This window comes from Pelobates fuscus, chromosome 3 (assembly GCF_036172605.1).
Source record: "Pelobates fuscus isolate aPelFus1 chromosome 3, aPelFus1.pri, whole genome shotgun sequence".
NCBI classification, from domain to species: Eukaryota; Metazoa; Chordata; class Amphibia; order Anura; family Pelobatidae; genus Pelobates; species Pelobates fuscus.
In genome coordinates this window covers 423228933-423251290 of record NC_086319.1, presented here as the reverse complement: position 1 = coordinate 423251290, position 22358 = coordinate 423228933, and the positions used below count along the sequence as shown (strand labels likewise).

At 46.1% G+C, this 22358-nt stretch overlaps 2 protein-coding genes across 2 annotated transcripts in view; both read right to left on the bottom strand.

Moving 5' to 3' along the window:
• The window catches only part of LOC134603655 (thialysine N-epsilon-acetyltransferase-like), a 61477-nt gene extending 60508 nt beyond the window's left edge, over positions 1–969 (bottom strand). The window contains exon 1 of the mRNA XM_063449823.1: positions 663–969. Coding sequence (XP_063305893.1) covers positions 663–768 — 106 coding nt within the window. The 5' untranslated portion in view covers positions 769–969. The remainder of the gene's footprint in view (positions 1–662) is intronic.
• The window catches only part of LOC134603654 (thialysine N-epsilon-acetyltransferase-like), a 190054-nt gene that overhangs the window by 148240 nt on the left and 19456 nt on the right, over positions 1–22358 (bottom strand). The window lies entirely within an intron of this gene.

Here is a 22358-nt window from a genome sequence, read left to right as displayed (position 1 = left end):
AAAGCCAGGGACTAATGAAAGTATTTAGAAAACTGGGCAGACTAGATGGGCCGAATGGTTCTTATCTGCCGTCACATTCTATGTTTCTATGTTTAATAAATACATTCACATACCCCTCCTCTGTGCCTGAGAGATAATAGAGTCAGGGACTGTACAAACTCCATTATCTCCAGATACAGAACAACACACAATTTTCAAACACCCCAAAAGTACCCCCAAAATCCATGGAAACCGCATCATATCCAAAAATTACTCAGATCGATTCAGTGGTTCGGATTTCCTATGGAAGTAACTGTTTAACATGTCTTTTTACATGGCCAATAGTCTTTGGGCAGGAGGTAGCCAGCAGGCCCTTCCAGGAACACGTGGCAGAGGCATCTTTGCCACATAACCCAAGTCTAGGCTGATGTTTGGGGACTTGGGAGCTATAATCACTATTTCGCTTGAGACATTGGAGCTTCAAAACAGATATACTCTCCTGGAGTATAGGGGATCCGTTATACTGACAGACCGGTCTGTAATGAATTGCATTTATAAATCGGAGAGCAAAGCCAATCTGTAGGGTGCAAATAATGCTAAATCGTACAGCCTAACCACTCGGTGACCATCGGTACACAGCTACAAAAACGTGAACAAAACGTCACCATGGACGAAGAACTTACCTCCATCTTCTCGATCTTTCTCTTCAAGTTCTGCCACTAGACACTTAAACAGGGGTGAGGGCTCCTCAAACCCATCACGTCGGAGAACTGGAGAGGACATACACATGCAGTTATAGTTATACAGTTATAGAAATTTAGATCATACGATATTAGATATAAAATATAATACGAGATTCATTGTTGGCCGAACATGGTGAAGATCCTAGGAGAAACATGCAGAAACGATGAGTAGAAGAACAGTGTGACTGTAACGCACAGCGTCCATTTGATACACACATACAGTTAGCACCACACAGGCGTCCATTAATACACACATACAGTTAGCACCACGCACATCGTCCATTTATACACACATACAGTTAGCACCACACAGGCGTCCATTAATACACACATACAGTTAGGGTCACGGACAGCGTCCATTAATACACACATAAAGTTAGGGTCACGGACAGCGTCCATTAATACACACATACAGTTAGCGCCACATAGGCGTCCATTAATACACACATACAGTTAGCACCACACAGGCGTCCATTAATACACGCATACAGTTAGCACCACACAGGCGTCCATTAATACACGCATACAGTTAGCACCACACAGGCGTCCATTAATACACACATACAGTTAGCACCACACAGGCATCCATTAATACACACATACAGTTAGCGCCACATAGGCGTGTATTAATACACACATACAGTTAGCGCCACATAGGCGTCTATTAATACACACATACAGTTAGGGTCATGGACAGCGTCCACTAATACACACATACAGTTAGCGCCACATAGGCGTCTATTAATACACACATATAGTTAGGGTCACGGACAGCGTCCACTAATACACACATACAGTTAGGGTCACGGACAGCGTCCACTAATACACACATACAGTTAGCGCCACATAGGCGTCTATTAATACACACATACAGTTAGGGTCATGGACAGCGTCCACTAATACACACATACAGTTAGGGTCACGGACAGGGTCCATTTAATATACTGTGAGGATATTTATGGGATGATAATATTAAACAGTTGAGAATTGCCCACTATTTCAATTCTCTTAGATCTTAGAGATTGTTATCATGTAAGTGAAACGTATTCCATACAAATAAAATCACAATTTGTTATAAAAATAGATACAATTTATTGTGACAAATTTAATAATAATAATATGTAACATGCATGATAATAATCAGTGAATATTTAGTATAACATGGTATGCAATACAATGGCAATGTTAAAACACGTTCCAATGGCTAACAGCATCAACTGTCAAGACTTTAGATTTATGAGGGTACTTCACAGACAGAAAAAGCAAAACTTCACACAGTCCAACGAAAAGCTATAAAACCTTGGTTAACAGCATCAACGGAGTAACCCTTTCAATGCTGGCTAGATCCTCCTTGGCATATAATATCCTATTCTCATGTAATTTTCAATTAAAATAACATTTAAACCAGCTCATTAATCATTTCCTGGAACCATCCAATAAGAATAATCTACCAGATTCTATAAGCCGAATTTTAATTTGCCTAAAAAGATATATCTTATTTTAGAGCAAATCAATACACCTGGATAAAAACAACGGTATGCCAACACGTGAATATCACATTAATATATAATTATTCTTAATTCCACCTGCAAAATGGAATGTGTATAACTATATTGTTACAAAACTGTTACAAACACGGATTATGTTGGCTCTTTTGTGATACTATGGCTTCGGTAGTTGAATTCTGCACCCTCTCCCGAATGGATTATACATGTACCGGTTCGTTAAACGAACAACCGACCACCCGGCTCCTGGTGTGTGCCGCCACTTAACCCCGGTCACCTTTCAAACTACCGAACGGTCGACCACTTGGCTGGGAGAGTGTGCCACCAATTGATCACCCAGGGAGTTGCGGTTTGCGGTTAACCGCAGGCTAATTGACGGCCCCAGAATATATCCGTTCGTGCCTTATCTACCGATGGTTAAACTACCGAAAGGGTCACGAACGAGGACCACCTTCAACCTGGCGTGTGGCCTTAATTAGAATGTGGAATGTTGCAGTTAACCGCAGGTTAAGTGTCCTTCACGGAGGGCTAAATTCGTTTCCCGAACAACGAGTGCGGGTATTCGGGCACAACTCTGGCCGTTATTAGTTCCACGAGTTGACGCCGAGGTCCCGCTGCCTATTGTTGCACCCATCTCCAGCCTGCGACCAAATACACGAACATACTTTATCACAACGAAATACAGCAGAGGGTTCATGAGTTTGGGTCGCTTTTCGGTGAACTAGTACACACAGACCAGAGCTACAAAATGAATGGTGAAAGTACCGAAGTATATATTAAAATGCTAGAGTTATGTATTTTTAATCTGTTTTCTGTGTGTAAAATAAACGTGGGTTTTGGGCGCTTGGAGATAATTGTATTACTCTAACCGTTGGATTTATTATCTCCAAGCTGGGCGGTAGCAAATTCAAATGATACAATGTATTCTTATTGGTTGATCCCTTGTGTTATCCATGTATCCCATCAGGTCCAGAGGGGGCTGTCCCTGGACCTGAGATTTTGCATGAATACCGATGCCTGTGTGCCATTAAAACCAGTTCTTGTTTGACCTTCAAATCGCAGCCTCGACTCGTTTTGGATATCGAGCTAAAGCGGCTTCTCTCTCTCTCTAAACTGGGATCCAGACTATCCAAGCGGTCCAGCTTCCAGCTAGCCTGGGAGTAACCGTAACATTTGGTGGCAGCGGTGGGATTGTCCTGGAATTCCTAGGAGAGATGCTGAACGGATGGAGAGCGCTTACGACAAATTGAAACGTACGACTCTAAAGGATTTACTCGAAAGCCGAGGGGGTACGCCAGCAACCGTCCGAGAAGGGAGCTGATCGCAGAATTAACAGAACTGGATCAGAGCTTCAAGATGGCAGAAACCCCGACCACGAGTAGTGACGAAAAGACCAGGATTGTTCGGGAGAGGCTCTCACTATATGGGCCGAACCCTTCTATGGAACTGGTGCAACAACTGATGGCAGAAGCGGACAAGGACATACGGAAAGCTAGAGCCCACGAGCTCAGCCTAGTGACCGCACACCGCAACGCCGAAGCGCCTCAGGTAATCGTTCCTGTAGAAAACACCGGGAGACCAAAGATACCGTATGCGGCTTTGAGACCCTTCATGGAGAACGAGACAGGAATCGATGAATATTTGGCGGACTTCGAAAGGCAATGCGCACTGCACCAGATTCCCAACAGAGAGTGGCCCATGATATTGTCTGGGAAACTATCCGGACTCTGATCGCTGAGGAAGTAACACAGTATGCGCTGGTCAAATACACACTGTTGCGGCGGTACGCTGTAACTCCTGACACGTATCGCCGACAATTTCGTAGCACGAAAGAGAAGCCCAATGATACGCATATGGAATGGGCGCACCGAATGCGGAGAGCGGCAAATCACTGGATGAACGGAAGTAAAGCCGTGACCGGTGAGGAAATTTTACAATTATTCCTATTAAAACATTTTTATAACGGCATGGAGCAACAGGAAAAGGAATGGCTGCGAGACAGACGACCTGCTACCCTAGAAGAAGCAGCCAAAGTGGCTGATGAGCATTACGACTCCCGTCTACACAAACCCACAAACTACCGAACCCCGGCACGGGTCGAACACAAGGACACTTACCGTACGTCCCCCCGCACCGAATTCCGAGCTCCGGTACCCGCGGGGCCCGTATGGTACTCAGGACCACCCAGTAACAACCCCTCTGACCGTCCCAGGCTAACATGCTACCGATGCAAGCAGCCAGGACACCTCATGGCATGCTGCCCTCTTAATGCACACCAGACCGCCCGGAATTATAATTACCCTCCTGGGTCCTCTCGTCCTGCCAGGGCACTCTGTGTGAACCAAGAGGCCCCTATGGAAGAATATTTGGGACCACTCCACGAAGCAGATCCTGTATATGCCGCTTCGGATAACCACCAGCACCATCGTCAGAAGGTATGGCTCGAGGCTCGATCTACTGAGGGTCTAAGAGACACGGGGGCTACCATTACACTGGTCCAAAGCCATTTGGTGCCGGAGCACAAGCGATCAGGACAGACTGTGGCCATTAGAGTGGCGGGGGGGATGTGTACAAAATTACGACCGCTAAAGTGCACCTTGATTGGGGAGCGGGGAAAGTTGCAGAAGTACTACTGGGCAACAATTTCGGCCCCATGACTTCTGCCTTTGCTCCAGTATACAACAATGAGGCGAATCCGGTGACTACTCGAGCCCAAGCCCGGATGGAGCAAGAAGCCTCACCAGAGCGGGAGACACAGGTAAGGCATACCCCTACCTGGACTGACACCCCAGATGCTTTTGAGACAGAGTCTAAGACCGACCCGACATTACAAAAATACCGGGAACGAGCAGAGACCGGAGGGGGCGGGCTAGATAATTAAACCTTTTTATGGGAAAAAGGGAAGCTATATCGCTTAAAGGAGAAAAGGGGGCAGCATAGGCTGGTAGTGCCCCACAAATAATGTCAAGAAATACTCAAGATAGGACATCCCCTTGGCAGGTCACCTAGCTGTAACCCGCACACTACACCGCATCACCCACACGTTCTTTTGGCCAGGGGTACACGCTGATGTCCGAACTCATTGTAATACATGCGATGTGTGTCAGCGAGTAGGGAGGAGAGGCGATCACCCTAAAGCCCACCTAGTAAATATGCCCATTGTAGAGGAGCCCTTCAGCAGGGTTGCCATCGATTTAGTAGGACCACTGGCTACCCCTAGTCCCTCCGGTAAGCGTTACATTCTTACCGTAGTAGACTACGCTACCAGGTACCCGGAAGCCGTTGCCCTATCTAACATCCAAGCGGATACGGTAGCGAATGCGCTGGTTCAGGTGTTCTCTCGGGTAGGATTTCCAAAAGAAATCCTGTCCGACCGAGGCACCCAATTTACTGCCGAATTGACTCAGCAGCTCTGGCAGGTCTGCAAAATTAAGTCCCTTCTGAGCTCCACATATCACCCCCAGACGAACAGGCTTTGTAAGAGGTTCAACGGGACCCTCAAACAAATGCTCAAAACCTTTACCCAGGAGTACAGAGACTGGGAACGCTTTCTGCCGCACCTCCTATTTGCTTATCAGGAGGTGCCCCAGGAAACGACAGGGTTCTCTCCCTTCGAGTTGCTCTACGGACGAAAGGTACGAGGACCCCTAAACCTGATCCGAGAGCACTGGGAGGGAGAGATGGAGACTGACGGTGTCCCCATTGTGCCGTACGTGCTGGAACTCAGGGACCGAATGGAGCAATTAGCCAAATCCGTGCAGGCTAACCTCCAGTCGGCCCAGAGAAGACAGAAGGTATGGTACAATCGGGGGGCACGAACGAGAATCTTTACCATAGGGCAAAAAGTGTTAGTGCTTAAGCCAGTTAAGACTGACAAACTCCAAGCGTCCTGGCAGGGTCCCTACCAAGTAGTAGAGAAGAGGGGAGACACCACTTAAGTGATAGCTAGCTGCCATGACAGCAATCTTAGAAAGACGTTCCATGTAAATATGCTCAAGGAATACTTTGAGCGACCAGAGAACGTGACAGCCATATGCTGTCCCCCTCAAGAAGACCCCGACAGTCTACCCATCCCAGATCTGTTAGAAAAGAGTCCCCACTCAGACATAGCAGTTCAGGTCAAGATAGGGGACCGACTTAGCCCCACTGAAACGGAGCAGCTTAACCAGCTCCTGCAGTCCAAAAGCCCCACTTTTTCCCAGAAGCCGGGATACACTACCTTAACCACCCACCAGGTGGATACCCCGGGACAAGCACCCTTACGCCAGGCTCCTTACCGAATCCCCAAGGCAGTTAGGGCAGAAATGAAGAAGGAGATCGATGAGATGCTCCAACTCAGGGTAATTGAGCCCTCCGATAGTCCATAGGCCTCACAGTGGTCCTGGTGCCCAAGAAAGATGGGACTACCCGGTTTAGTGTGGACTATCGGAGGCTCATTGAAAAGACAGTGATGGACGCTTACCCTATGCCCAGGGTAGACAAGCTACTTGATCGAATAGCCAGGGGAAATTATCTGACCACCATTGACCTCTGCAAGGGTTACTGGCAGATTCCTCTGGCCCAGGAGGCTATCCCCAAGTTGGCATTCATCACCCCGTTCGGCTTATACAATTTTAAGGTAATGCCGTTCGGGATGAAGAATGCCCCAGCTACCTTCCAGCGCTTGGTGGATAGGCTCCTGGATGGCTTCCAGAGTTTTGCTTGCGCATATCTGGATGACATAGCGATTCACAGTGAGTCCTGGGAGGACCACTTAGCTCATGTAGGAATGGTTCTGGATCAGATCCAGGCCGCCGGCCTGACTCTGAAGCCAGAAAAATGACACTTTGGGATGGCCGAGGTACAGTACCTGGGTCACCGGGCGGGGTGTGGGAAACAGCGACCAGAGCCGGCTAAGATAGAAGCCGTCGCCAATTGGCCCACCCCCACCACTAAGACCCAGGTCCTAGCCTTCCTGGGCACTGCAGGGTACCACAGACGGTTCGTGCCCGACTACAGCATACTTGCCAAACCCTTGACTGACCTGACCAAGAAAAACGTACCACGACAGGTCCTGTGGTCTCCCCACTGTGAAACGGCTTTTCAGGCTCTCAAAAATGCTCTGGTTAACGCTCCTATCTTGGCAGCCCCAGCCCTTAAACGTTTTATCGTCCATACAGACGCTTCCATGTTCGGGCTGGGAGCTGTCCTCAGCCAAGTAGGAGAAGACGGAGGGAAGCACCCAGTTGCCTACATCAGTCGTAAGCTCCTGCCACGCAAAGTGAGCTATGCCGCGGTAGAAAAGGAGTGTTTGGCTCTGGTGTGGGCACTAAAGAAATTGACTCCCTATTTGTATGGACAAACATAGAAACATAGAAACATAGAATGTGACGGCAGATAAGAACCATTCGGCCCATCTAGTCTGCCCAGTTTTCTAAATACTTTCATTAGTCCCTGGCCTTATCTTATAGTTAGGATAGCCTTATGCCTATCCCACGCATGCTTAAACTCCTTTACTGTGTTAACCTCTACCACTTCAGCTGGAAGGCTATTCCATGCATCCACTACCCTCTCAGTAAAGTAATACTTCCTGGTATTATTTTTAAACCTTTGTCCCTCTAATTTAAGACTATGTCCTCTTGTTGTGGTAGTTTTTCTTCTTTTAAATATAGTCTCCTCCTTTACTGTGTTGATTCCCTTTATGTATTTAAATGTTTCTATCATATCCCCCCTGTCTCGTCTTTCCTCCAAGCTATACATGTTAAGATCCTTCAACCTTTCCTGGTAAGTTTTATCCTGCAATCCATGAACCAGTTTAGTAGCCCTTCTTTGAACTCTCTCTAAGGTATCAATATCCTTCTGAAGATAGGGTCTCCAGTACTGTGTACAGTACTCCAAGTGAGGTCTCACCAGTGTTCTGTACAGTGGCATGAGCACTTCCCTCTTTCTACTGCTAATACCTCTCCCTATACAACCAAGCATTCTGCTAGCATTTCCTGCTGCTCTATTACATTGTCTGCCTACCTTTAAGTCATCAGAAATAATCACCCCTAAATCCCTTTCCTCAGATGTTGAGGTTAGGACTCTATCAAATATTTTGTACTCTACCCTTGGGTTTTTACGTCCAAGATGCATTATCTTGCACTTATCCACATTAAATGTCAGTTGCCACAACTCTGACCATTTTTCTAGTTTACCTAAATCATTTTCCATTTGGCTTATCCCTCCTGGAACATCAACCCTGTTACATATCTTAGTATCATCCGCAAAAAGACACACCTTACCATCAAGACCTTCTGCAATATCACTAATAAAAATATTAAAGAGAATGGGTCCAAGTACAGATCCCTGAGGTACCCCACTGGTGACAAGCCCAAGCTTCGAATATACTCCATTGACTACAACCCTCTGTTGCCTGTCACTCAGCCACTGCCTTACCCATTCAACAATATTCGAATCCAAACTCAAAGATTGTAGTTTATTGATAAGCCTTCTATGTGCAACAGTGTCAAAAGCCTTACTGAAATCTAAGTAAGCAATGTCTACTGCACCACCCTGATCTATAATTTTAGTTACCCAATCAAAAAAATCAATAAGATTAGTTTGGCATGATCTCCCTGAAGTAAACCCATGTTGTCTCTGGTCTTGAAATCCATGTGTTTTTAGATGTTCAACAATCCTATCCTTTAACATGGTTTCCATCACTTTCCCCACTACTGAAGTAAGGCTTACTGGCCTATAGTTGCCCGACTCCTCCCTATTACCTTTCTTGTGAATGGGCACAACATTCGCTAACTTCCAATCTTCTGGGACTACTCCTGTTTTCAATGATTGGTTAAATAAATCTGTTAATGGTTTTGCTAGTACACCACTAAGCTCTTTTAATAGCTTTGGGTGTATTCCATCAGGTCCCATTGACTTATTTGTCTTTACTTTTGACAGTTGAAATAGAACCTCTTCCTCTGTAAACTCACGTGTAATAAATGACTCATTTATCCTTTTTGTTAACAGAGGTCCCTTTCCTTCATTTTCATCTGTAAATACCGAACAAAAATATTCATTGAGGCAGTCAGCTAGACCTTTATCCTCATCTACATACCTTCCTTCTTTTGTTTTTAATCTAACTAATCCTTGTTTTACTTTTCTTTTCTCATTTATGTATCTAAAAAAAGTTTTGTCCCCCTTTTTTACTGACTGTGCTATTTTCTCTTCTGTGTGGGATTTGGAAGCTCTTATAACTTGCTTAGCCTCTTTCTGCCTAATCTTATAGGTCATTCTGTCTTCCTCACTCTGGTTTTTTTTATAATTACTAAATGCTAACTTTTTGTTTTTTACTATTTTGGCCACATCTGCGGAGTACCACAGTGGTTTCTTGAATTTTTTGCTTTTACTGACAAGCCTAATGCAATTTTCTGTTGCCTTCAGTAGTGCAACTTTTAAATAATCCCATTTATTTTGGACTCCATATAAATTGCTCCAGTCTGATAATGACTCCTTTACACATATTCTAATTTTAGAAAAGTCTGTTTTTCTAAAGTCTAAAACTTTTGTTTTTGTGTGGTGTGACTCAGTCACTGTTCTTATATTAAACCACACTGACTGATGATCACTGGATCCTAAACTTTCACCTACAGTAATATCTGATACCAAATCTCCATTTGTTAACACTAAATCTAGTATGGCCTCTTTACGAGTTGGCTCCTCAACGACTTGTTTTAGAGACAATCCCAGTAGGGAGTTTAGAATATGTGTGCTCCTGGCACAAGTAGCTATTTTTGTTTTCCAATTCACATCAGGAAGATTAAAGTCACCCATGATGATAACTTCCCCCTTCATTGTCATTTTAGCTATTTCTTCAACTAGTAGATTGTAGCGGAGGGCAGGTATTAAAGACCACAATCTCCGCTGGTTCCACGAGTACATCCACAGTCAGCGCTGAAGGGTAAGACAAATCCCCAAATCCTCCCAATAACCGGACGAAACACAGTCTGGGAGTCAACTAACTCGTTTTATTCACAGCTGGCATATTTATACAGTTCCCCATGCAAGGGGTTTCCAGACAGTAAATCCAGGGGATTTCTCCCATCATACATTGTAACTTTCCCAACAGGCTGTGCTGCACGAGAAGGATACACCCACTAAAATGGACGATTAAGTGGATTATCCCCTCGTGCAGCAGAACTGACAATCTATATTAAAATACGGTTTTCACATTTTATTCGGTAGATTTAAATGACCGAACGTTCGGCAGGTAGCTGGGGTCTGAGCGCACCTTTCGTGAGAATACCGCTCAGATCCCGGCGGAATTGACCGAACGCCGCACAAATATAACTTTACATAGAAGTTCCCCTCAATCTGTCGAACATATCCAGGGGAACGATTCTACCGAAAAACCGGGCTCCCGAATGGCTTGGAAGTGCAGCGGTGCTCGCATCATCGAGTAGCCGTTTTTGGTTCCAGGCACTCGACGACCAAGCACCGCTGCCAAATAGACGAATCCAAGATGGCCGACCGCCGCATGGTCGGTAGTCGAACGACGGCCACCCAGAATAGTCTATAATTACCGATTGCAACATTGTTGCAATCGGTTAACAATTGCCACACGACCCTAAGTGTGTGGTCTATCAGGGGAGCCCTTATTCGTTCGGCGAACGGCTTAAGTCACCGCTGTTCGTCGAACGAAGTCTTTGTATGCTGGTAGCTTACGGCTGCCAGCATGCGAATCGCCCTAACATAACACATACACAGCAAATATACATGGCACATAATACAGCCTCCAGACAACCTTCCCAGATTATAGTTCCACAGTGGCTAGGTTTGCCACAATGCTCCCCCAAAATCAAGCCGGCATACACAGTCTGATCCCAACGGATCGGCTTGGGGAGGTCCGGGAAAATACTCACAGATCACTTTTCAAGTTCAGTTTGTCTAGATAACCCGTCGGCGTTACCGTTTTGCTTCCCTGGGCGATAGTGTATCGTAAAGTCAAAGGGCTGCAGCGCCAAACTCCAGCGCAGCAGCCGGCCGTTGTCTCCTGCTACACGGTTAAGCCACACCAACGGGTTGTGATCTGTGAGTAGGGAGAAAGGTTGTCCGTACAAATAGGGCTGTAATTTCTTAAGGGCCCACACCACGGCCAGGCACTCCTTCTCAATGGCGGCGTAGCTTACTTCGCGTGGTAATAGCTTTCGGCTCAAGTATGCTACGGGGTGTTCTCCGCCATCAGGTCCAACTTGGCTCAGCACTGCCCCCAATCCAAACATTGAAGCGTCTGTGTGGACAAGAAATCGTTTAGTTGGATCAGGAGCATTCAGTACTGGAGCATTGATTAGTGCCGTTTTTAGTTGTTGGAAGGCCTGGTCACACTCTGGGGCCCAGATAACCTGTCGAGGAAGATTTTTACGGGTCAAGTCAGTCAGGGGTTTGGCCAGGGCGCTATAATTGGGTACAAACTTCCTATAGTACCCGGCGGTACCTAGAAATGCTAACACCTGGGTTTTCGTTCTAGGGGTTGGCCATTTAGCTACCGCTTCTACTTTAGCAGGTTCGGGTTTCTGTCGCCCGCTTCCCACCCTGTGGCCCAAGTACTGCACCTCTGCCATCCCTATATGGCATTTACTGGGTTTCAGCGTCAATCCTGCCTCTCCAATGCGATCGAGTATGGCCCCTATGTGTTGTAGATGTTCGGCCCAGGTCTGACTGAATATAGCTATATCGTCTAAATAGGCACAGGCGTATTCCTGGAATCCATCCAGTAGCTGATCTACCATCCGCTGGAAGGTTGCCGGAGCGTTTTTCATCCCGAATGGCATGACCCTAAATTGATACAAGCCAAACGGGGTGACAAACGCCGACTTAGGGATGGCATCCTCGGCTAGTGGAATCTGCCAGTATCCTTTGCATAGATCTATGGTAGTGAGATACTGACCCCGTGCCATCTTATCCAGCAGCTCGTCTATCCGGGGCATCGGGTAGGCATCAGACACCGTTTTGTCATTTAGCCTCCGGTAGTCGACACAGAAACGTGTCGTGCCGTCCTTTTTGGGTACCAACACTACCGGCGATGCCCAGGGGCTATCTGAATGCTCGATCACCCCTAGCTGTAACATTTCCGCTATTTCCTTTTCCATGTGAGCCCTGACGGCTTCAGGAACGCGGTACGGAGTCTGCCGCATGGGTAGCTGTCCTGGGGTTTCAACTCGGTGGGTGGCCAGCTGAGTGTACCCTGGTAAATTGGAGAAGGTAGCTCCTTTCGCTACGATCAACTCTTGTACCTGGGCACGCTCCTGTGGGCTTAGCCGCTCCCCCAGCTGAACCCCCTTGGAGGGCTCGGTCTGCTCCTCCGGTTCCAATAGGTCGGGTAGGGGTAAATTCTCCTGATCCTCCGAGGCTGAGGCGCATATCGCCGCCACGTCCTCTATCCTCTCATGGTAGGGTTTGAGCATGTTCACATGGAGCATGCGTCTCTTCCCTACCCCTGAGCAGGGGCCAATAACGTAGGTGGTGTCACACTTCTGTTCCACCACCTGGTATGGGCCTTGCCAGATGGCCTGCAGCTTGTCTGTGCGGACAGGTTTTAAAATCAAAACCTTCTGTCCCACCTGAAAGCTGCGGTCCCTGGCTCCCTTATCGTACCAACGGCGCTGGCGTTGCTGGGCCGCCTGAAGGTTGGTGCGCACCTCCTGAGTCAGCGCCTCCAGACGGTCCCTGAACTCCAGCACGTAGGATACGATAGGGGTTCCATCTGGGCTACTCTCTCCCTCCCAATGCTCTCTAATGAGATCTAATGGTCCCCGCACCCTCCTCCCGAATAACAATTCAAACGGGGAAAATCCGGTGGACTCTTGGGGTACCTCTCTATAGGCGAAAAGTAAATGGGGTAGAAAACGTTCCCAGTCTCGGTGTGCCTCCCCAAACGTACGGAGCATTTGCTTTAACGTACCATTAAATCTTTCGCATAAACCATTGGACTGGGGATGGTATGCGGAATTTATTATGGGCTTAATGCCACATATTTTCCATAGTTGCTGAGTGACCTCGGCGGTGAATTGGGTGCCCCTATCAGATATTATTTCTTGGGGAAACCCTACCCGGGAGAATATTTTCATCAATGCCTCGGCTACTGTCTCGGCATGGATATTTGAGATAGCTACGGCCTCGGGGTATCGGGTGGCATAGTCCACTACCGTCAAGATATACTTTTTACCGGAGGGACTGGGTTTGGATAGTGGCCCCACTATGTCTACGGCCACTCTACTGAACGGTTCGGAAATGATCGGGAGGGGACATAATTTCGCTTTGTGGCGGTCACCTCTTTTGCCTACTCGCTGACATATATCACAGGACGTGCAGTAGTGTCTCACATCTTTAGAAATCCCTGGCCAGAAAAATGCATGTGTCAATCTATATCGGGTGCGAGTCACCCCTAGATGTCCGGATAAGGGTATATCGTGCGCAATCTTAAGTAGCTCGGGCCGGTACTTTTGGGGAACCACTAACTGTTTGGTAGACACTGTGGCGGACCCCCCCACTCCTCGTTCTGCAATGCGATATAGTAGCCCTTTTTCCCACGTATACCGCTCCCCCTCTGTCCCCGCTTGGTCATTGCGTACCCTGTCCCTATACACCTGTAATGTGGGATCTGCTTTTACCTCGGCTTCAAACTTAGCTGGGGTATCCCAGGACATACGTATCGGGTGAGGGTCTTGGTCTCTTACCTGAGCCTCAGAGTGTGTAGGTGGAGCCGTGGTGCGGGCTTGTTGCCGGGTGGTGACTGGTTGTGCCTCTTGGTAGGGAGCTTGGGGAACAAAAGCAGAGGTCATCTGTCCTAGGTCATTCCCCAGTACCACATCCGCAGGTAGGTTTTGCATGAGACCTACTTCTACAACTCCCTCCCCCACACCCCAATTCAAATGTACTTTAGCAGTGGGCAAACGGTACACTGCTCCCCCTGCTACCCTCACGGCCACTGATCCCCCAGTGTGAGCGGTCCCGGAAACTAGGTGGGGTGCAATCAAAGTGAGGGTGGCTCCGGAATCGCGAAGCCCCTGTAACTCTTTCCCCTCCAGCGTTACCAGCTGCCGATGATGTTGTCTGTTGTCAGTAGCTCTGACCGACATCACCTCATGTAATACTCCTAGTGGTTCCTCCGGTTGTACACTCCACAGTTCTTGGGCCGCTGGTTCCCGCTGATAATAGTGGGCTGCAGCCCTTGGGGCTGGGTTTGGTCGGGCTTGGTTCCAGGTGGGTCTGCCCCGGTTTTGGGTGCATTCCCGGGCTATATGCCCCCACTGTTTGCAAGAGTGGCACTGGATATTGGCACGGCCGTTGTACCGGGAAGCCGGTGGTACATTCCCTGGGGCCGTGCGAAAAGGGGTTGTAGTGGGACTTGGGGTAATGGGAGTGCTGGGTGACCCCGTGGGTCGTGGGTAGCCCTTGGAGAGGGTTACCTGATGTCTCCTTGCGTCAAAATGCTGGTCGGCCAATTGTGCCGCCTCGGTTAGGGTGAGAGGTTTCCTGTCTCTTACCCATTCTTGGGTCATTGGAGCTAGTCCATCAAAAAATTGCTCCAGCAGTAGTAACTGCCGCAATCCTTCCATGGTCGTGGCTTGGCTCGCTTGTATCCACCCTTTGGATGCTTGGTCTAACTTGTGTGCCCACTCGGCATGTGAGTCTTTCTCTGGTTTCTTTAGGTCTCTAAATTTTCGCCGGTAGGCTTCTGGGGTGATGGCGTACCGGTCTAGTATCGCTCGTTTTACTTTCTCATAGTCCTTGCTGTCCTCGCTGGGTACAGCGCGGTATGCATCGGCTGCCCGCCCTGCTAGTCTGCTTGCCAGCAGGGGGACCCATGTGGGTCGTGCCAAGTCATGTAAATCACACAGCCTCTCAAAATCTTGTAAAAACCCATCGATTTCCTCCTTCTCCTCGCAAAATACTTTAAATGCTTGATAAGGAACTTTGGGTGGTACCTGGCTGTGTGATGACTCGGTCGTGGTCCCGGTCCGAGGGGTTGCATACTGTGGGCTGTGTGCCATCACGTACTCCTGCACATTCGCCATTACTAGGTTCATCATGTCCGCTGATATAGGCTGTGGTAAAAATGCCAGCCTGGTCCTCATTTCTCTCTCATAGAGCGTTTCTTCCATGACTACTGGGGGTGTAGCGCTGCGGGCTTGGTCTCCCTCCATTAGCTCGGCAATTAGTACAGCCTTAGGTTTGCTGCTGGCTACTTTACCCCTGGCTTCCAGTAGATCTTTTAGTGTCTGTTTCTTTAATTTAGAATAATCCGTCTCCATTCACTTCGGTAGTCGGTTCTTTCGTTGGGTTCTGCTTGCCATTCCCTTTTCCTCCTTCAGCAGTTACGATTTGCACGAATTGCGCTCTTTCGGCTGTAAGGTCGGATCCCGTCGCTTGCCACCAATTGTAGCGGAGGGCAGGTATTAAAGACCACAATCTCCGCTGGTTCCACGAGTACATCCACAGTCAGCGCTGAAGGGTAAGACAAATCCCCAAATCCTCCCAATAACCGGACGAAACACAGTCTGGGAGTCAACTAACTCGTTTTATTCACAGCTGGCATATTTATACAGTTCCCCATGCAAGGGGTTTCCAGACAGTAAATCCAGGGGATTTCTCCCATCATACATTGTAACTTTCCCAACAGGCTGTGCTGCACGAGAAGGATACACCCACTAAAATGGACGATTAAGTGGATTATCCCCTCGTGCAGCAGAACTGACAATCTATATTAAAATACGGTTTTCACATTTTATTCGGTAGATTTAAATGACCGAACGTTCGGCAGGTAGCTGGGGTCTGAGCGCACCTTTCGTGAGAATACCGCTCAGATCCCGGCGGAATTGACCGAACGCCGCACAAATATAACTTTACATAGAAGTTCCCCTCAATCTGTCGAACATATCCAGGGGAACGATTCTACCGAAAAACCGGGCTCCCGAATGGCTTGGAAGTGCAGCGGTGCTCGCATCATCGAGTAGCCGTTTTTGGTTCCAGGCACTCGACGACCAAGCACCGCTGCCAAATAGACGAATCCAAGATGGCCGACCGCCGCATGGTCGGTAGTCGAACGACGGCCACCCAGAATAGTCTATAATTACCGATTGCAACATTGTTGCAATCGATTAACAATTGCCACACGACCCTAAGTGTGTGGTCTATCAGGGGAGCCCTTATTCGTTCTTAAGTCACCGCTGTTCGTCGAACGAAGTCTTTGTATGCTGGTAGCTTACGGCTGCCAGCATGCGAATCGCCCTAACATAACACATACACAGCAAATATACATGGCACATAATACAGCCTCCAGACAACCTTCCCAGATTATAGTTCCACAGTGGCTAGGTTTGCCACATAGATTATCTAACTCTTCAATTTGTCCTGGGGGCCTATAAATCACACCTACACGAGTTACTGTGTGATTACCAAATTCTAACGTAACCCAAACGGACTCTATGTTCGCCTCACTAACCTTTATTAGGCTAGATTTTATGCTATCCTTTACATACAGGGCCACCCCTCCCCCTTTCTTGCCTTCCCTGTCTTTTCTATATAAAGAGTACCCTGGTATTGCTATGTCCCAGTCATTTTTCTCATTATACCATGTCTCGGTAACAGCGACTAAATCTACACTATCAGTTGCCATTATTGCCACAAGTTCATGTATCTTATTCCCTAAACTGCGAGCATTTGTAGACATGACTCTAAGCTTATCATTTTTTAACACACTTGCTACAGGCACCTTCTGTCCTTGTTTTGGGGGACAATTGGATTGATGTTTTATCACCCTTTTGCCCCCCCCTCCTAGTTTAAAAACATCCTAGCAAAACCTCTGAACTGCTCACTGAGAACATTTGTTCCCTTTTGAGAAAGATGCAAACCATCTTTTTTGTACAGTTTATTTCCATTCCAAACAGAGCTACCATGAGCAATAAAGCCAAATCCTTGCTCCCGACACCATTCACCAAGCCACAAGTTAAAGTCCCTAATACGCATCCGCCTGTCGTTCTGAGTGTTATGCACAGGCAGAACTTCAGAGAATGACAGTGTGGAAGCAACCTGCCGTATATCATTGGCAAAAACACTAAAAACTTCCTTAACCTCTGAAACCTCATTGCAAGCCAAGTCATTTGTCCCTAAATGGACAAGTACATCCAATTCCCCTTCCTGCTTTGCTTGCTTAACAATATTACAGATACGTCTCCTGTCTCTGTGAGCAGTAGCTCCGGGAAGACACCTCACAAGACCACCATTGTCCATCTCCACACCTCTTATGATGGAATCCCCCAACAACAACTGCTTTCTATTAGGCTTCACCATAGTCTTCAAGCCTCTCTGCACAACACCACTAGCCTCAGTGCCTCTCTGCACAACACCACTAGCCTCAGTGCCTCTCTGCACAACACCACTAGCCTCAGTGCCTCTCTGCACAACACCACTAGCCTCAGTGCCTCTCTGCACAACACCACTAGCCTCGGTGCCTCTCTGCACAACACCACTAGCCTCGGTGCCTCTCTGCACAACACCACTAGCCTCAGTGCCTCTCTGCACAACACCACTAGCCTCAGTGCCTCTCTGCACAACACCACTAGCCTCAGTGCCTCTCTGCACAACACCACTAGCCTCAGTTCCTCTCTGCACAACACCACTAGCCTCAGTGCCTCTCTGCACAACACCACTAGCCTCAGTGCCTCTCTGCACAACACCACTAGCCTCAGTGCCTCTCTGCACAACACCACTAGCCTCAGTGCCTCTCTGCACAACACCACTAGCCTCAGTGCCTCTCTGCACAACACCACTAGCCTCAGTGCCTCTCTGCACAACACCACTAGCCTCAGTGCCTCTCTGCACAACACCACTAGCCTCAGTGCCTCTCTGCACAACACCACTAGCCTCAGTGCCTCTCTGCACAACACCACTAGCCTCAGTGCCTCTCTGCACAACACCACTAGCCTCAGTGCCTCTCTGCACAACACCACTAGCCTCAGTGCCTCTCTGCACAACACCACTAGCCTCAGTGCCTCTCTGCACAACACCACTAGCCTCAGTGCCTCTCTGCACAACACCACTAGCCTCAGTGCCTCTCTGCACAACACCACTAGCCTCAGTGCCTCTCTGCACAACACCACTAGCCTCAGTGCCTATCTCCAGGACACCACTACACTCTGAAAGTGCAGAAAATGAATTATGTAGAACAACAGACTGTGCAATATGCCTTTTATCCACAACTCCAAGTCTACCAGATCCTACAGTAATCCATCTGCCATTCCTAGTATGTCTCTGCGGCAATGGCTTTGCAGCAGTTCCAGCCTGAATTTGTTTACCAGATAATTTACAAATCTCAGACTTCAAAAATACAATCTCCTGCCGCAAGATAGAGAACTGTCTACAGATTAGACAACAACCAAACTTCCAAAAAGTGGAACGTGAAACAAATGCAAAGCAACTATTACACTGAACTAAGTCTGCCATTCCAATGAGGCGAATAATTTAAATCAAACAAATTTTACCTTTTTTTTTTTATTTGTCCTCCTGGATACCTCAGATTACCTCCTGTTTATCTCCAGAATATCTCCAACCACACACACACTTAGAAGCAACACTTGGGTGAAGCAACCAAGCTCTATTAGCCAAGCTAATGACAACTACCCTTATATACTCCTAAAATCACCTCCCACTAGGAATGTTTAACACCTGGGTAGGCCTCTGCTTATTAGCAAACAATAGCTAATTTAAATAGCAATCAATAGCAAGTAGCTACCTAATCCAATCAAATGCCTTATAATTACCAACAGGAAATCAAACCTTGTGCAGTCAGTAACCTTTTCCTACAGATGAATCTTACCTGTAACAGTAAAAAAGAACTCTTAGCACAACTATTAGACAGTTGAAGCTTCTGTAAAACTCTCCAGAATATCTCCAACCACACACACACTTAGAAGCAACACTTAGATGAAGCAACCAAGCTCTATTAGCCAAGCTAATGACAACTACCCTTATATACTCCTAAAATCACCTCCCACTAGGAATGTTTAACACCTGGGTAGGCCTCTGCTTATTAGCAAACAATAGCTAATTTAAATAGCAATCAATAGCAAGTAGCTACCTAATCCAATCAAATGCCTTATAATTACCAACAGGAAATCAAACCTTGTGCAGTCAGTAACCTTTTCCTACAGATGAATCTTACCTGTAACAGTAAAAAAGAACTCTTAGCACAACTATTAGACAGTTGAAGCTTCTGTAAAACTCTCCAGAATATCTCCAACCACACACACACTTAGAAGCAACACTTAGATGAAGCAACCAAGCTCTATTAGCCAAGCTAATGACAACTACCCTTATATACTCCTAAAATCACCTCCCACTAGGAATGTTTAACACCTGGGTAGGCCTCTGCTTATTAGCAAACAATAGCTAATTTAAATAGCAATCAATAGCAAGTAGCTACCTAATCCAATCAAATGCCTTATAATTACCAACAGGAAATCAAACCTTGTGCAGTCAGTAACCTTTTCCTACAGATGAATCTTACCTGTAACAGTAAAAAAGAACTCTTAGCACAACTATTAGACAGTTGAAGCTTCTGTAAAACTCTCCAGAATATCTCCAACCACACACACACTTAGAAGCAACACTTAGATGAAGCAACCAAGCTCTATTAGCCAAGCTAATGACAACTACCCTTATATACTCCTAAAATCACCTCCCACTAGGAATGTTTAACACCTGGGTAGGCCTCTGCTTATTAGCAAACAATAGCTAATTTAAATAGCAATCAATAGCAAGTAGCTACCTAATCCAATCAAATGCCTTATAATTACCAACAGGAAATCAAACCTTGTGCAGTCAGTAACCTTTTCCTACAGATGAATCTTACCTGTAACAGTAAAAAAGAACTCTTAGCACAACTATTAGACAGTTGAAGCTTCTGTAAAACTCTCCAGAATATCTCCAACCACACACACACTTAGAAGCAACACTTAGATGAAGCAACCAAGCTCTATTAGCCAAGCTAATGACAACTACCCTTATATACTCCTAAAATCACCTCCCACTAGGAATGTTTAACACCTGGGTAGGCCTCTGCTTATTAGCAAACAATAGCTAATTTAAATAGCAATCAATAGCAAGTAGCTACCTAATCCAATCAAATGCCTTATAATTACCAACAGGAAATCAAACCTTGTGCAGTCAGTAACCTTTTCCTACAGATGAATCTTACCTGTAACAGTAAAAAAGAACTCTTAGCACAACTATTAGACAGTTGAAGCTTCTGTAAAACTCTCCAGAATATCTCCAACCACACACACACTTAGAAGCAACACTTAGATGAAGCAACCAAGCTCTATTAGCCAAGCTAATGACAACTACCCTTATATACTCCTAAAATCACCTCCCACTAGGAATGTTTAACACCTGGGTAGGCCTCTGCTTATTAGCAAACAATAGCTAATTTAAATAGCAATCAATAGCAAGTAGCTACCTAATCCAATCAAATGCCTTATAATTACCAACAGGAAATCAAACCTTGTGCAGTCAGTAACCTTTTCCTACAGATGAATCTTACCTGTAACAGTAAAAAAGAACTCTTAGCACAACTATTAGACAGTTGAAGCTTCTGTAAAACTCTCCAGAATATCTCCAACCACACACACACTTAGAAGCAACACTTAGATGAAGCAACCAAGCTCTATTAGCCAAGCTAATGACAACTACCCTTATATACTCCTAAAATCACCTCCCACTAGGAATGTTTAACACCTGGGTAGGCCTCTGCTTATTAGCAAACAATAGCTAATTTAAATAGCAATCAATAGCAAGTAGCTACCTAATCCAATCAAATGCCTTATAATTACCAACAGGAAATCAAACCTTGTGCAGTCAGTAACCTTTTCCTACAGATGAATCTTACCTGTAACAGTAAAAAAGAACTCTTAGCACAACTATTAGACAGTTGAAGCTTCTGTAAAACTCTCCAGAATATCTCCAACCACACACACACTTAGAAGCAACACTTAGATGAAGCAACCAAGCTCTATTAGCCAAGCTAATGACAACTACCCTTATATACTCCTAAAATCACCTCCCACTAGGAATGTTTAACACCTGGGTAGGCCTCTGCTTATTAGCAAACAATAGCTAATTTAAATAGCAATCAATAGCAAGTAGCTACCTAATCCAATCAAATGCCTTATAATTACCAACAGGAAATCAAACCTTGTGCAGTCAGTAACCTTTTCCTACAGATGAATCTTACCTGTAACAGTAAAAAAGAACTCTTAGCACAACTATTAGACAGTTGAAGCTTCTGTAAAACTCTCCAGAATATCTCCAACCACACACACACTTAGAAGCAACACTTAGATGAAGCAACCAAGCTCTATTAGCCAAGCTAATGACAACTACCCTTATATACTCCTAAAATCACCTCCCACTAGGAATGTTTAACACCTGGGTAGGCCTCTGCTTATTAGCAAACAATAGCTAATTTAAATAGCAATCAATAGCAAGTAGCTACCTAATCCAATCAAATGCCTTATAATTACCAACAGGAAATCAAACCTTGTGCAGTCAGTAACCTTTTCCTACAGATGAATCTTACCTGTAACAGTAAAAAAGAACTCTTAGCACAACTATTAGACAGTTGAAGCTTCTGTAAAACTCTCCAGAATATCTCCAACCACACACACACTTAGAAGCAACACTTAGATGAAGCAACCAAGCTCTATTAGCCAAGCTAATGACAACTACCCTTATATACTCCTAAAATCACCTCCCACTAGGAATGTTTAACACCTGGGTAGGCCTCTGCTTATTAGCAAACAATAGCTAATTTAAATAGCAATCAATAGCAAGTAGCTACCTAATCCAATCAAATGCCTTATAATTACCAACAGGAAATCAAACCTTGTGCAGTCAGTAACCTTTTCCTACAGATGAATCTTACCTGTAACAGTAAAAAAGAACTCTTAGCACAACTATTAGACAGTTGAAGCTTCTGTAAAACTCTCCAGAATATCTCCAACCACACACACACTTAGAAGCAACACTTAGATGAAGCAACCAAGCTCTATTAGCCAAGCTAATGACAACTACCCTTATATACTCCTAAAATCACCTCCCACTAGGAATGTTT